The sequence below is a fragment of the Rattus norvegicus genome, chromosome 1 (assembly GCF_021556685.1).
Source record: "Rattus norvegicus strain SHRSP/BbbUtx chromosome 1, alternate assembly SHRSP_T2T, whole genome shotgun sequence".
NCBI classification, from domain to species: Eukaryota; Metazoa; Chordata; class Mammalia; order Rodentia; family Muridae; genus Rattus; species Rattus norvegicus.
Window position 1 is genome coordinate 187,221,821 of NC_141534.1, and position 15,598 is coordinate 187,237,418.

General features: G+C 43.3%; 1 protein-coding gene across 2 annotated transcripts in view; it reads right to left on the reverse strand.

Moving 5' to 3' along the window:
• Positions 1–1,134: 1,134 nt before the first annotated feature.
• Positions 1,135–15,598, reverse strand: part of Dnah3 (dynein, axonemal, heavy chain 3) — a 173,101-nt gene continuing 158,637 nt past the window's right edge. The window contains 6 exon segments of one of the 2 annotated variants that reach the window (NM_001427640.1): positions 1,135–2,920; positions 5,215–5,352; positions 6,828–7,032; positions 9,500–9,642; positions 11,108–11,275; positions 12,757–12,911. In NM_001427640.1, coding sequence (NP_001414569.1) covers positions 2,567–2,920; positions 5,215–5,352; positions 6,828–7,032; positions 9,500–9,642; positions 11,108–11,275; positions 12,757–12,911 — 1,163 coding nt within the window. In that variant the 3' untranslated portion in view covers positions 1,135–2,566. 2 annotated transcript variants of the gene reach the window in all.

Here is a 15,598-nt window from a genome sequence, read left to right on the forward strand (position 1 = left end):
AAAACCAGGTACACTGAATCTAATAAAAGATAAGAAAGTGAGAAAGAGCCTGGAACTCATTGGCACAGGGGGAAACCAATAGCCTAGACTCTAAGATCTAGAATTGACAAATGGGCTCTCATGAAATTGAAAAGCTTCTGTAAGACAAAGAACACTGTCAATAGGACAAATTGGCAACCTACAGATTGGGGGAAAAAATCTTCACTAACCCTACATCTGATAGATAGAGGGCTAATAACCTCCAAAATACTTCTAGTAACTTACTCTCCCAGCTTCTGCATGGCAACCACAGTCATACAACATGTGTGTGTGTGTGTGTGGGTGCGTGTGTGTGTGTGTGTGTGTGTGTGTGTGTGTGTGTGTGAGAGAGAGAGAGAGAGAGAGAGAGAGAGAGAGAGAGAGAGAGAGAGAGAGAGATTCATTCTATCAGCTCTATTCCTCTAGAGAACCCTGACTAATACACCAGGTTTGCCTGATGTCATCTGCTGAGCTATTTATAGCAGAGCTTGCTGCTTCTTGTCGAGTTAAGCTCTGACCATCTTTGCCCAGGACTCTAGCCTCTAACTCATCATGATTTCTGAAGAACATATTCCCTTTCCCAGGAGGAAACATCATCACCACATTGACCCCAACTGAAAGTGACCTCAAATTTAGAGCAATCTTTGTTTTCAAAGTAGAGGAAATATTTTAAGTTTCAAAAATGTAATCCATCATACAAAAACATTTTGTCCCTTGACCCTGTAGGAATGAGGCAGGCCTTGCCTCAGCTTTTCAGTGCTAAATGAAATTGGACTTGATAACTGTAATTACAATTAATTTGCTCTCTTCACAGCCCCTCAACCAGCTCTTCCACAGCCTACTATCCCAAGAGTTACAGGGTTGGAGCCTGACCATCTTTCTATCTTACATGACCAGTCTTATTTGGAATGATAAAATCATCCTAACTATTAGTGCATTCTGATTTGTCTACATATTAGGGAAAAGGGTGGTTTCTTTCTTGGAAAAACGTACCTTTAGTGACCTAGTTTGAGTAGGAGTGTACTTCCTTATTACCAGGCACTTGCTCTTTCTGGGCACTTGCATAGCTTGTTCATCTCAGAGTTAGTTGACCCCATAAAGAAACCGAAACTAAAGTTTTCTGGAATACCTTTATTTTAATCTGAGGCTTGCCACACACTTGGGAATAGTCACAGGTCCTGAATTAAGGCATTTGTTTTTAGTAAAGAGACAGAAAAGCCAGACCATACACATTAAGACTCAAACAACCCATTTCTGCTCCACTCTGAATACCCCAAATAAAGCCACTTAGAGCCCAAGAGCTACATGAGAGAATCAGGGAAGAATACCTGAGGAATCTGATGTTTCTCTCTCTCTCTCTCTCTCTCTCTCTCTCTCTCTCTCTCTCTCTCTCTCTCTCTCTCTCTCTCTGCTTTGGGGAGAAACAAGAGTTGGAAATTCCTTGGACACAGCCATGTGGCTGGAACTACAATGTCTTCCAAGAGTCTACATCAGAACAGCCAAGTCCGTGGCCAGCAGGCAGCACATGACAGTGAAACAGACATGGAGTCAAGAGCCAGAGAACTTCCACCTGGTATACAATGTGTAAGAGCTCTGTGGTACTCTCAGGCAAGCTTGTTCATGTCCCTGAGCCACCAGGTTGGGAGGACAATCATTCCCAGCATATGGGAGTGAACAAGTTGACCCAAAGCTTGGGTACAAACCCTGCACACAATAGGCACACATTTCTCCAGGAAGGAGAGATGAGAGACATTAGCCCATTCATGTGACTGACATTGAAGCCAGGCTGAGAATGTAGCTCAGAAGAGTGCTTAAGGTCCTGGGCTCAGTCCTTGACACCAAGCAGCAGCTGAATTTCTACCTCTGACTGTCTGGAACCTAATCAGCACCAGTAAAGTAGAAGTGATAATCCTCACCACCCTCTCTCTCGAAAGAGAGAGAGTTCAGCGGGTGAGAGTGCTTGTCGCTCCTGCAGAGAGCACGGGTTCAGTTCCCAATATCCACACAGCAGCTCACTATGTGTAACTCCATTTCTAGGCATTTAATACCCTCTTCAGACCTCCTTCAGTGCCTATACTCATATACTTGCACTAAAAATGGCTTAATAAAATATACTAAGAACTTAAAAAAAAAATCAAGCCCTTCTCAATCTCTAGTGGAGTCGTGATGGCTACACAAGTAGGTCAGTCAGGGAAAGAAGTGGCTGAAATTCTGTGACCGTTACAGCCAAAGCTAAGGTAAAGAAAATAACCTCAAACAAGCTTAAGCCAAACCACCACAAGCCTAGGTGGGGAGTCACATTACCCGTATTTCAGTTCAGTAGCTATCGGATTTGGTAGCATTTCCTACCTTTTTGTGGTTCCTGCAGCCATGACATGATAACGATAATAATGATAATGATCTACTTTACAGGGCTTCTGTGAATTGTCTGGATCAATTGATGTCATCATTAGATCACTGTCACCCCTCCCACTGTGTAACTCAAGAAAAAAGGCTACTTTGTAATGTAGAATAACACCATTTACTCCCAGTTTTGTGACACCTGCCATCAGTTATCCAGCTGGCACAGCGAGGCCACGCCTCGGTTTATCCAGTGCTTTTGGGGCATGTCTGTTGGAAGCTCAATGGACAGGACATAGTTAGTAGAGTGGCCAGTGGTAGAGAGGGTGCCTCTCCGAGCACTCGTCTTATACACTGGACACACGTAAATGTCCTGATGCAGGAATGATGCACTCTCTCCGGGTTTCAGCCAAATGATGGGCAATGGGTCATAGAGGATTTTGGGGAGAGATTCTCCAATCTGCCTGATTGTCCTGTCCCAACGGGCACCCTCAAGGAAAAGTCCTTTGATGTAGGCCCCATCTTCTGGGATATTCTCCATTGTTGTTTCTTTTGATGTTACCTGAAAGAGTAGAAAGCTATGAGTTTCATAACATGCCAGTTTCCTTGCATGTGGTTCCAATAAGAACCACCTGGCTGCCGGGCTTGCTTCTGTGATAAGCCTTAGCAGATGTGATCCAAGTCTGGTTCCTAGACAGCTTCCTGTTCTTATATATGGTGGACACAGACAGTACAAGAAAGGAGGAGTCAGGAGGCCACACTGAAGGCAGCTTAGTGACCTTATACAACTGCTCCTCCCCTCTGGGACCTGAATCTAGGAAATGAAGGGTCAGATTCTGAATCTCAGGCAGGCTAATGAAACAGTTGGGGGTGTGTGTATGTGAAGTAGAATAATAGGGTTTTTTTAATTTACTTTTTTTTTCTTTTTTTCGGAGCTGGGGACCGAACCCAGGGCCTTGCGCTTGCTAGGCTAGCGCTCTACCACTGAGCTAAATCCCCAACCCCTTTATTTACTTTTTAAAAAACAAGTTTCTCTGTTTCGAAGACTTGTCCCGACTAAAGAATCAGCTCAGAGAAAGCCTGAAAAGTGAGCTGGTGAGCTGGTTAGTTTTCAATGTCAACCATGCCTTAGTGAGGGATTGAATGCATTGGCCTGGCCTGTGGGCACATTTATGAGAGACTTGTCTTAATTGAGGTGAGAAGGCCACTAAATGTGGCCTTTTCACGGGCTGGACCCTGGACTGTGTAAGACTAGAGAAGGAGCTGAGTACTTGCATGCCAGCAAGGGTCCACATGCTCTCTGCTGATGCCTAAGTCAGCTCCATTTGTGGGTCACAAGACCTTTGGGAGTCAAACTAGCCATTCACAGAGGTCACCTAAGACCATCAGAAAACACATATTTACCTTGCAATTCCTAACAGTAGCAAAATAACAGTTAAGTAGCAATGAAAATAATTTTATGGTTGGGAGTCACCACAACAGGAGGAACTGTATTAAAGGGTCGCAGCGTTAGGAAGGTTGAGAACCCTTACTTTACATTCCTGCCTTGATTTCGCTACAGTGTTGCACTTGGAATTGTCAGCCAATTCCTCCACTGAGCTACTCGGCTCAGTGTATTTTGTTATAGCAAAAGCAAGGAAACTACAACAGTTTCCAGATGGCATGGTTTAGACAGGAGAAGTGACAACCTTGGCTTCCTCCATGTAGAGCAGAAGATAGTATAAGGACTGTAGGGAGGAGTGGAGATTATGATGGACTGGAGGGTTACAAGCATTTAACATCATTCTAATTGTAATCTTTCCATCTCTAAGGACCATCTAAAGCATCCTTCCAAGTGAAGGTGCAGAATAGACAGGGGCTAGGGGAAATCCTTGCATTTTTCTTGCCATGATGGTGACAGACTTTTCCTCTGGAAAGTTAATTTCCGGGGTGTGTGTGTGTGTGTGTGTGTGTGTGAGAGAGAGAGAGAGAGAGAGAGAGAGAGAGAGAGAATGCAAATATCAAAGACCAACCTTGAAGAGTCAGTTGTCTCCTCATATTCATGTGGGCTGCAGGGATCAAACTCAGGTTACCAGGCTTGAATGCAAGCCCCTTTATCTGCTGAGCCATCTCGCTGGCACCAAATTCTTTTTTCTATGCTCAGAAACAAGGGCTTGGGAGCAGCACTGTGATTATATCAAGAATAGCTTCTGGATCTGATGATTTTTTGAATTTCCTCTGATTCTGTAGTTATGTCTCCCTTTTCATTTCTGATTTTGTTAATGTGTAACACTCTCTGTGTCCTCTCATTAGTCTGGCTAAGGGTTTATCTATCTTGTTGATTTTCTCAAAGAACCAACTTTTGGTTCTGTTGATTCTTTCTATGGTCCTTTTTGTTTCTATTTGGTTGATTTCAGCTCTTGAGTTTAATTATTTCCTGCCTTCTACTCCTCCTGGGTGTATTTGCTTCTTTTTGTTCTAGAGCTTTGGTCCTGCTAAGACTGAACCCCCAGTGAACGTGATTGTTGGGGGGGAGGGCGGTAATGGGGGGAGGATGGGGAAGGGAACACCCACATAGAAGGGGAGGGGGAGGGGTTAGGGGGATGTTGGTCCGGAAACTGGGAAAGGGAATAACATTCGAAATGTAAATAAGAAATACTCTTAATAAAATTAATAAAAAAGTTAAAAAAAAAAAAGAAGAAGAAGAAGAAGAATAGCTTCTGGAGCCATACTATGCTATGCCAAATTCTGTACGTGTTCCACTTCTGAAACATTTGTTGCTCCACACAACCAAATATTTGTATTTAGAAGGAAATGAACAATGATGTTTTCTTAGGTTGCTTCCCCTGAGCTGTTCCAACCCTCAAGATTTCCTACCTCAAATTCAAATCCAATGTGGTCAATGGGGATGGTATATTTCCTGGCATAATTCTGAGAAACTCCCGTCAAAAAGGACTGTGTGAAGTAGAATCCAGAGATCCAAAAGACCACAGGGGGGCCTTTGTTGATCCATTCCTATAGACCCATACAAATCAAAATTGAGAATCTACAATACATCAATAGTAGGTTAAAACAAAGTGAGTATGGGACTGGAGACATGGCTCTGTTATTAAGAGCACTAATGCCCTTGCAGAGGACAAGAATTTAATTCCTTGCACCCATGTCAGGCAGCTTACAACCATCTCCAGGGATTCAACTCCCATCTCCTGGCACCAGCACACACGTGTGCCTAACAGGTAGACATACATACATACATACATACATACATACATACATACATACATACATACACATAAATTAATTTTTCCAAGACAGTTTCCCTGTGCATCCCTGGTTGTCATAGAACTTGCTCTGTAAACCAGGCTGGCCTCGAACTCAGAGATCTGCCTGCTTCTGCCTCCTGAATTCAGGGATTAAAGCCAGGTGCCACCACTACCCAGCAAAACTTCATGTGTATAAGTGTTTTGCTGACATTTATATCTGTCTATGCACCACCATATATGTGACCCAGGCTTGAGGCCAGAAGATGGTATCAGATTTCCTGGGACTGCAGTTGTCAGCCACCACGTGAGTGCTGACAACTGAATCTGAATTCACTCTTAGTCACAGAGCCATCTCACCAGCCCAGTGAAATAAATCTTAAAAGAACCAAGAGAGGTATGGATATGATAGTCTTTGCTTTTTCATTTTTCTTGACAAAACAGTCCTCTTGGTTTAACTTGCACTTTCCCATTTTTGAAATAAAGTACAAAAATAATGTATTTCTACTTTAAGCAGGGGTGCAATACTGAATTGGAGACACAGTAGGGAGAGGTAAGGACCCTAGCAGGGCAATGTATGTCTCCTCTGAACTGAATAACAGCTACCATCCCCAGCAAGAGTGGCCGTGCACAGATGGAGTACATTACTGGCTGGGGGTGGTTGCTGTTTATGCCAGACAAACATCTAGATTTATCTCTCCTACCCTGTCTGGGTTTTGTTTGCTTGCTTGCTTGCTTTTCTTTATTTTTCTCATTCTAGAGGTTGAACTTAGACCTGACAAATGATAATCAAGTACTCTACCATAGAGCTGGAACCCAAGCCCTATGTGTGAAAACCCAATGTCTATATATCAGCTCAAAATTTTTCACATTACTACACAGCCTCAGTATATCCATTGCCCAAATATGTGCTTTGGACCTCCAGGTTGTGACATTTATCTAGTTTTTACTCCTACCTCTATAAATTAACATCTCTACGATCTTTGAAAAGTATCAGTGCAAGGCCCTGGCTTCGATCCCCAGCTCCGGAAAAAAAAAAAAAAAGAAAAGAAAAAAGAAAAGTATCTCCCTTCTTCCTTGACACAAGTCTGGAAAGGTCATTCCCAAATAATCAACCTGGGATGCCACATAGCTGCCAACCTTCCTTCCCAACTTCTATTCTGCTATCTCACAATGTCTTCTCCACCCGAGTGAGCTACCAGGTATCCAATTACCCAGATTCCCAGGTACCTGGAAGAAGGCCAGGCGGGCCAATAGGTCAGCCACGTAGCCCCCCAGGGGCTTCAGTGATGGGTAGGACTTGGCTGCCCACATGGCTGGCACTTTACCCACGATCATACTATTGAAGACTTCCTCCAGCTCTGAGGACATTAGGACTTGCCCTTTGATGGCTCGGCCAAGATCAATAAGGCTTCTGCGAACCACTTTGGTCAGCCTGTAAGGATAAAGAAGCAGCTGAGCCTGGCTTTGCAGGGGTTCCTTCCTCCCAAGTACACCAAATGTGTTCCTTTTATCTTTCTCCCTCTTCAGAGGTCAATGTTAGAAGAAATTCAATCACCTGTAACATTGCCACCTAAAAATAACTTTGATGTGTATCTTTGTTTTCTTTAGAAACACAACCTTGTTTTTAATGACGTCATTCCATTTTGCCTTTTTGTAATCTATCTTTCTTAGCACATTGTGAAATCTTTCCAATTTGATGAGTCCCTGCCACAGGCTCTCAAGTGCTAGAATTGCAGGCATATGCTCTACAGCCCAGTTCCAAATTGTGCTGTTGCTGTTTTGTGTGTATGTGTTGCACACGTTCATGTAAGTATGCATGCATATATAGAAGCCAGAGGTTGACTTTGGTGACTCTTTACCTTATTGTCGTGAGACAGAGTCTTTCACTAAGCCCAGAGCTCATTGATTGCCTAGACTGATCATTGAACATAGCGGTTTTCTGCTCCCCTGGGCTGGGGTTGCTGGTGTCCACCACCAGACCTAACTTTCTGTGGGTACTGGGAATCTAAACATAGGTCCCCATGCTGGCATTGAAAGTACTTTACCCTTGAGCTATTTCCCTAGCCCCCAAATTGTCCTTTATAATGACTATGCAGCATTCTATTTTATCCAACTATTTCCCTACCATTGAAATATTATTATTATTATTTTTTATTTATTTTTTTTATTATCTTGAGTATTTCTTATATACATTTCAAGTGTTATTCCCTTTCCCGGTTTCCGGACAGACATCACCCTCCCCCCTCCCCTTCCTTGTGGGTGTTCCCCTCCCAAACCTCCCCCCATTGCCACCCTCCCCCCATAGTCTAGTTCACTGGGGGTTCAGTCTTAGCAGGACCCAGGGCTTCCCCTTCCACTGGTGCTCTTACTAGGATATTCATTGCTACCTATGGGGACAGAGTCCAGGGTCAGTCCATGTATAGTCTTTAGGTAGTGGCTTAGTCCCTGGAAGCTCTGGTTGCTTGACATTGTTGTACTTTTGGGGTCTCGAGCACCTTCAAGCTCTTCCAGTTCTTTCTCTGATTCCTTCAACGGGGGACCTATTCTCAGTTCAGTGGTTTGCTGCTGGCATTCGCCTCTGAAATATTATTTTTTTAAGCTGGACATGGTGACACACACTTTTAATCCCAGGACTCAGGAAGCAGAGCCAAGTGGATCTCTGTGAACTCAAGGTCTATGTAGTTTCAGACAACCAGGGCTACATAGTAAGATCATGTTGGAAGGAAGGAAGAAAGGAAGGAGGGAAGGAAGGAAGGAAAGAAGGAAGAAAGGATTATTTGTAGGTAGTTAAACAACATTGCTAGAAAAAAATCTATATTTGCTTTGTGTAAATTTCAAATTACTTTCTTACTAATATGTTTTTGATCAATGAGTGCCTATGGTTTAGGACTTTTGATCGGCATTGCCAAAGTTGTTCTTTTTACAGACTATGAGGTATATACCTGAGGAAGGGCAATCTACAAGCCAGCAAGACTACCTTCCTCTTTCTGACCTCTCTATTCTGAGGCATGCCTCAGCCCAGAAGAGTTGACAGAGTGTGCCCCTCACCCCAAAAACCTGCCACCAGAAAGAACTTGTAAAATCTCAACCAATCGGGCAAGAATATGAGCAAATTCAAAAATTCATTGCAGGAGGAATGCTTGCTAAGGAGTTGGGAGGCAAAGCTGTTGCCTGGGGATAGCATCCCAGATCTCTATTACACCTAATTACAGCTTTCTTGTTATCTTGTTCTGTTCTTGCAACGATGACCACTTTCAAGGTTTTGGTACCTAAGGAATTCTTGCCCCAGAAGACACAGTCACAGACCCCTGAATCAGAAGCTAAACTGGTACCTAACCATTTGGGACTTCCCCTGCTATGGATGGATGGACAGAAACCAGAAATGTGGAAGGATGGTAGACTCATATTGACAGTGAGGATTTGTTGCCCTCTTCTCTGGTATGGAAACAACCACTGATAAAGGCCACTGAAGATCTTGGTAGCCATCAAGGAAAAGTTCCAACTGTTAGAGGGGAAGACATGAGAGCTAGATCTAGATGAATGAGTACTTAGCTCATTTTGCTGAATTTTTCATCTGTAAAGTAGTGGTAGAAATTAGTAATGTCATATCACACTTATTATGTCTGGTTCTAATGAGAACTATAGTGTCTGGAGTCATATCTGACACTAGTGGCTCCTTCAAAAATGCTTTGATGACTACTTCTGCTATTTAGCTGAAGGAGAGAGGAATGGGAATGATTTAATATTTGGTCAACACACTAGGGTCACTCCATTTTACAATTCTCCCCTTGTGCAGGGCAAACAACTTTCTCTGCATAGCAATATCTTATCGAGTGTCCCTTTTAAGTACTCCCCACAGGTTCCAACTTTCAAAATCCAAGCAATATCATCAGGCCCACCTGTTGAATCTGATGAGCTCCTGCCTTAGGACGGTATTCATAGACTCCTCATAGACCACAGGGTACAACTTCATGACCTCTTCCAGGTTAAAGTCTTTGGGAAGCTTGGAGAGTATATCCTGGGCCAGCTCCTCAACCACTTCCTTTAGTACAGATAAGAGAAAGGGAATGAGAAGTAACACCAGCAGGCTTTATTTGGACACACTTGATGTAAGCATTGGCCCTTCCTGGGAACTCTGCCACAGAAGCCAGTTCTGCTCCTTAGAGGGAAGGATGGCAATTATCAGCTCACCAACCTTGGAGAGGACATTTCCCAAAATGTCAAAATAATGAGCAACAACAGCCCTGTCCTTGCAGCTGTGGCCAGACAGGCTATTCCTTAATCAGTCGGTAGCCTCAGGACAGCATTGAACACTGGCTCTATCTTCAAGGTCACTGCCAAAGAGAATCCCCACAACTCTCAAAGTTGGAAGGTCTTTCTCAATGCCAGTGACACTTGGGAAGGTAGTAGGTCTAACTCTAGCATTGAGCAAGACAAGCCTGTGGCACTGGAATTAGCCAAGTAGGGAATGAGACAGTGGACCAAGAGGCAGAGCCTGATAGCTCCCCTACCCTGCTGGGGTTAGTTGGCTGGATAGCAGTTCCTTCCCTATATTAGGACACACTAACCAGAACACTTAAAGTGAAGGAACACAGTCAGCAAGAAACTGACAAGTGTTGAATGGGAGGCAGCTCAGAAGGAGAAGGTGAAGACAGGATGGGAGGGAGAAGGGGGGAGGAGGGAGCAAGGGAGCAAGGGGAAAAAGAGAGAGAAGGAGAGGGGTGAAGGAGAGAGAGAGAGAGAGAGAGAGAGAGAGAGAGTGTGTGTGTGTGTGTGTGTCTCGGACAGGAGACACAGTTCTGAGTCTGGCTTTCCCATTGATTTTATGAAGGCCATGAAGCTGGCAGATCATGTCACCTCTCATAAGGTTTTTTTTATTTTGATTTTGTTTTTGTCACTTATACTCCGAATAGGATAGTGTTTCACACAGTATGCACTGGGACTGCTAGAAGTATGCCAGCCCAACTGTGGTTGTAAACAATGTTGAATTACATGGTGAGAGAATTAACCTTTTCAAGTCTTGATATCCTTCTCTTTCCATTCTTTCCAAACAGAAGGTCTCAGATTGGTGCTAATTTGACAGCTCTCTAACTCTCAAGGATCCATCTCTCCCTTTAACAAGAGGCCACCAAAGCCTCAGCTCTAGGACTTTGGCTAGCAATATCACCCCAGAAGAACGTCTTTCTTCCTTCTGTCCCAACCACAACTTAATGGAAATTATATTAAGTCTCTGCTAATAGTTTTCAGTTGCGATTTTTAAAAATTTCTGAGCCAAAATGCATTTAGTTTTAAAGCATGGATATAGAGTATAAGTGGTATGTAATATAGGAAAATCCATGAAGATTTTTATAGAAATAACCAGCATTGTGGGAGCTGTTTCCTTTGTGTTCTGTATTTAAGGACCTGGCAGTAGGACCGAAGCACCCAGCCCAGAGATAGATCCCAGGGTCCTTTGTTCCTGCCTTCACCTGTAGTCCTGAATGCCCACCAGAGGGAAGCCTGGTTACCTGAGGAGACTTCCCACTCCCTCCAGACTGTCTTGGCAGAGTCAACAGCACTCCTTGGAAGAGCTGGTTGGTTTCCTGGTTGTCCTTGGTGATGTCAGCATTCTCATGGAGACCAAATACTCCAGGGTGTGCTGTGATGGGGAGGGTCCTGAGGTACTCAATGTATGACTGGAAAGGAAATCTTCAATTGGTATGGATGTAGATCCCCTGAGGTCCTACAGGGTGGCCCAGGGCTTGGCTAAGCCCTTCTTAAAAAGTCGGTAGCAGGGGTTGGGGATTTGGCTCAGTGGTAGAGAGCTTGCCTAGCAAGCGCAAGGCCCTGGGTTCGATCCCCAGCTCCGAAAAAAAGAATAGAAAAAAAAAAAAAGTCGGTAGCACTGCCTCTATTTCTTAGCCAGAACAGGTGAGTTAACCCCAGGCCATCCTCATGCAGTTTCCTGAAGAGCAATCTGATACGCTTGAGCAGTTTTCTTCCCTCCTTTGGCCTTCTCTCTGTTCCTAAATTATTGACTTTAGAGTTAACATAGATCTGGGTTTGGATCCCAGTGTTCAGTTTTAAACTAACTGTAAACTGGAGCCAGGCATCTAAAATTCCAACTCTATTTATCTGTAAATGGGGAGACAGTGTCATAAAGAAGGCTCATAGTGGGAAGAGTGGGGTTTTTTGCTGTGTTCCTCCACAGTTCTTGTCTTCATATTTCTCTTATTTCCTTATGGAGTTGTTCTGTCCTTTCTCTTTAGTCATTTTTTTAAAAAAAGGTAACACATAAATATATAGTGCAAGTTGGCTTCATATCTACAATTCCAGTTTAGCTTGGTCAGAGCTGGAATTATGGCTTTGTGCCACCATGGCCAGATTTTCTGTTGCCACCTTTTGAGCCCTTATTTCAGTTGCATTTATCAACTTGTTCACTACTAAGCCTTTACTTTCATATGTGTGTATGTGTGTGTGTGTGTGTGTGTAAGAATGTGTGTATTTGTCTGTGTATGTGTATTTGAGTGTGTGTATGTATGAGTGTACACATGTGTATGCAAGTGTGTGTATATATGCATGTGTGTTTGTGTATGTGTCGCATGCAAGCAGGCAGGCAGGCAGGCAGGCAGGCATGTGCCATGAAGTGCATGTAGAGGTCAGATGACAACCCTGAGTGTTTGTCCTCATCTTTTACCTCCTTAGAGTTAAGGCCTCTTGTTCTTCATCACTGTGTTTACCAGGCTAGCTGGACCACAGGCCTCCAGCAATCTCTATATCTCTGCCTCCCTCCCACCATGCGTGTGCTGGTATTATAGGTGTAAAGTTCCACATTTAGTATGTGGACTCTGCATGATCCAGACTGTAGTCCTGACACTTGCACATCAAGTACTTTGTCCACTGAGCCATCTTGCAATCCTCATAAGCCTTCACTTAACTATTCCTTTCTCTCCTCACTGCTCCAGATAGAATCTATTCATATCTTGAAAGACCCTATCTGCCCCGCAGTATTCAACATTCATTAAACAGTGACAGTATCTCTCTTGGAGGTTCCATGGAATATTAATAACAGATTATGGACCCTAGTAAGAAAGTCTGAATACCTGGGCTTTCCTTGGAAATATTGTAGCCCCTAGCTTCAGTCCCTCTGAGGGCAAAGATGGAGGGCATCCTTTACCTGGTAGGAGCCGTGGGGAGGGATGAAGTACGGCTGTCCTGGAGCAATGTAGTAGTGATCTGTCTCAATTTCCTTACAGTAGAATGTGGACAGCAGGGACAGCAGGAGACGCCTGTCTTTGTCGTCAGTCACTCTGCCTCCATAATTACATTCCCCTGGGAGCAACAGAAAGCAGAAGAAGCTGAGCGCAAGGACTGCTGTGAATGTATGCATTAGCTTTGAGCAGCAGTTTCTTCTAGCCAAGAAAGCCTATTGGAGCACAGGAGGTCCAAAGATACCAGGTTGCTGGTACCATACCCAGCCTTGGTTGGAAAGGTCTCTTGGGTATCACGGTAGTTATCAAAAACAGTACATGTTCAGATAGAGAGTTCATCTGGAAGAAACAATGGTATAATCATCAAAGATAGCTAGCTATTCATGTGACAGAATCTTTCAGGCATTTATTTTTCTGAGTATTTAAATATGTGCGTGCGTGCGTGCGTGCGTACGTGCGTGCGTGCGTGCGTGTGTGTAAAATATGATTTAAGCTAAAGATTTTGGAATGAGATGGTCCTGAGTTAATTCTGACAGTAGCTTTTGCTTATTGGTCAGAGAGCAGTGACAACTGCAGGACCCAGTAGATAAGATATGATGCTTACAAATACATATTTTAGGAAGAAGAGATTATCTTCCACACATACTACTGTCTCAACTCTGAGCCACCTCTTCCTCATCAACATCATTTTATGGGACCGAGCTTTCTGTATTCAGATTTCTATAAAAGGAATTAGGTAATTCATCAAGTGTGGTAGCACACACCTTTGATCACAGCACTTGGGAGGGAGAGGCAGACTGATCCCTGTAAATTTAAAGCCAGACTGGTTTATACAATGAATTCCAGGACAGCCAGAGCTACATAGAATGATGTATCTACAAATACATACATACATACATACATACATACATACATACATACATACATACATACGTACATAAACAAATTTAAAGAATTAGGTAATTATTTGAAGGGAATAGTAAACCCAGATTGTGCATGTATGCACACACACACACACACATGCACACATGAATGTACAGGGTTTATTTTCCCATTTCCAGGAAGGGAAACTAAAATCAAGTTAGAGAGGAGGGTAAGTGGTCCAAGTTCGAGGAGCCTCATTGCCTGGGAAGTGGGTCTCGGACAGGGAGTTACGCGACCAAAAGCTCATACTGAGTACAGGGGCAGCTGCACTCTGAGCCAGGTCATGTGAATTTCTGTAGCTCTATGAACATCCCCAGGACTCCAGCAAAGTTCAGCTGGAACACACTGCAGACAGTGTCGACTATAAGGTTGTTTATATAAACCCTTATACTACAGCATTTGAAGAGAATGGGAGAGTGGTTTTTGAGCTAGGTAAGGTGGCACATGCTTTTCACTTTGAAGGCTAAAACAAGAAGGTGGCAAGTTCAATGTCAATCTGTGCTGCACAGCAAGACCCAGCCTCATTACAAGCAACTTACTCCTCTCCAGCAAATAAGAATAGCATCCTCCTTTCCCCATAGTCAGTGCTGGATATACCTGTGATCATGGCACCGGGTCCCATCAAACTTCCCCATCAGTGAAATTTCCTACCCAGGTTACACGTACAGGCTCTGGGATTTATGTTGATCAAGGCAGGTTCAGTTCTTTATAACTGCATTTCCTTTTGTAATAAGTGCACAGGTTCCTAGAAGAGCTAGGATGTAGCTCTGTCTGTCTCTAAATTCTATATTGTCCTTTTTACAGAGTTTACCAAGTTAAAAGCAGCTCACTTCAGCTCATCTCACTTTATCTCTTTGTAGATAAACCCTATATCATCTGTTAATATGGGTGGCAAATTCCAGCGTTCACTCATATCTGATGCTGGATGATTACTCTTTTGTCTCTCCTGGTCCATAGGAAAGTTACTTTCCTCTGGACTTCCATAGGAAAGTTACTTTTCTCTGGACTTCAGGAAGTTGGATAGAATCGAATGACAAGTTCTTGTGCCTTAACTTCTAGTATGACCATATGATATGTATATATACTTACATATATACATACATACATATATATACATTATATATACATACATATTATATATACACACACCTACCCTATGGAATATTATATGATATGTACATGTATTTGTATACATATATATTAAGATGACAGCAAAACACTGTTAGAGCTTCTACTAATTGTGTGCCCAATAGATAAGTACGACAGCAGCAGAGATCTTTGTTGATGTGCAAAGGAGCGAGCAAGAGGTAGACCTTTGATGTAATTCATCACTGAGATTTGGGGACTATTTCCCCAGCCAGGGCTGCTTATCCTCAAGAGTATGGTTGGAAAGCTGGTCCCCAAGCTGGCTGGCAGTGATTAATTAATGACTTCAGGCAGTGCTCTACAAAGATCATCTTCCAGGACAATTCTGCACTCATTCTATGGGGTTAGGAGCCCTGGGATGGCCTTCTGTACAAGGCCCACTTCTCTGAAGTTGTTTTACCAAGCTAAGAGCCACTCTTTTGTCTTAGGCGTACCAAGTTAAAGTCAAGGTAGCATTGCATTACTAAACCACTCAAATGAAGGGTTCTCAAGCTTTGCTCTATCAACATGTTGGACTGGACAATTCTATGTTACAAGCTGTCCTATGCACATTATAGAATATTTAACTGCACCTCTGGCCTCTCCTCATTAGATATAAATAGCATTTTCCTCTTCATTACAAAAAACCAAATCCGCCTTCAGATATTGCCAACTATCCAAGGAGGTGGGGCAGAAATGCTCGGGGAATTTTAGTGCTTGGTGACAGGATCTGGACAAGCTCTTCACTCGTGGACCTGA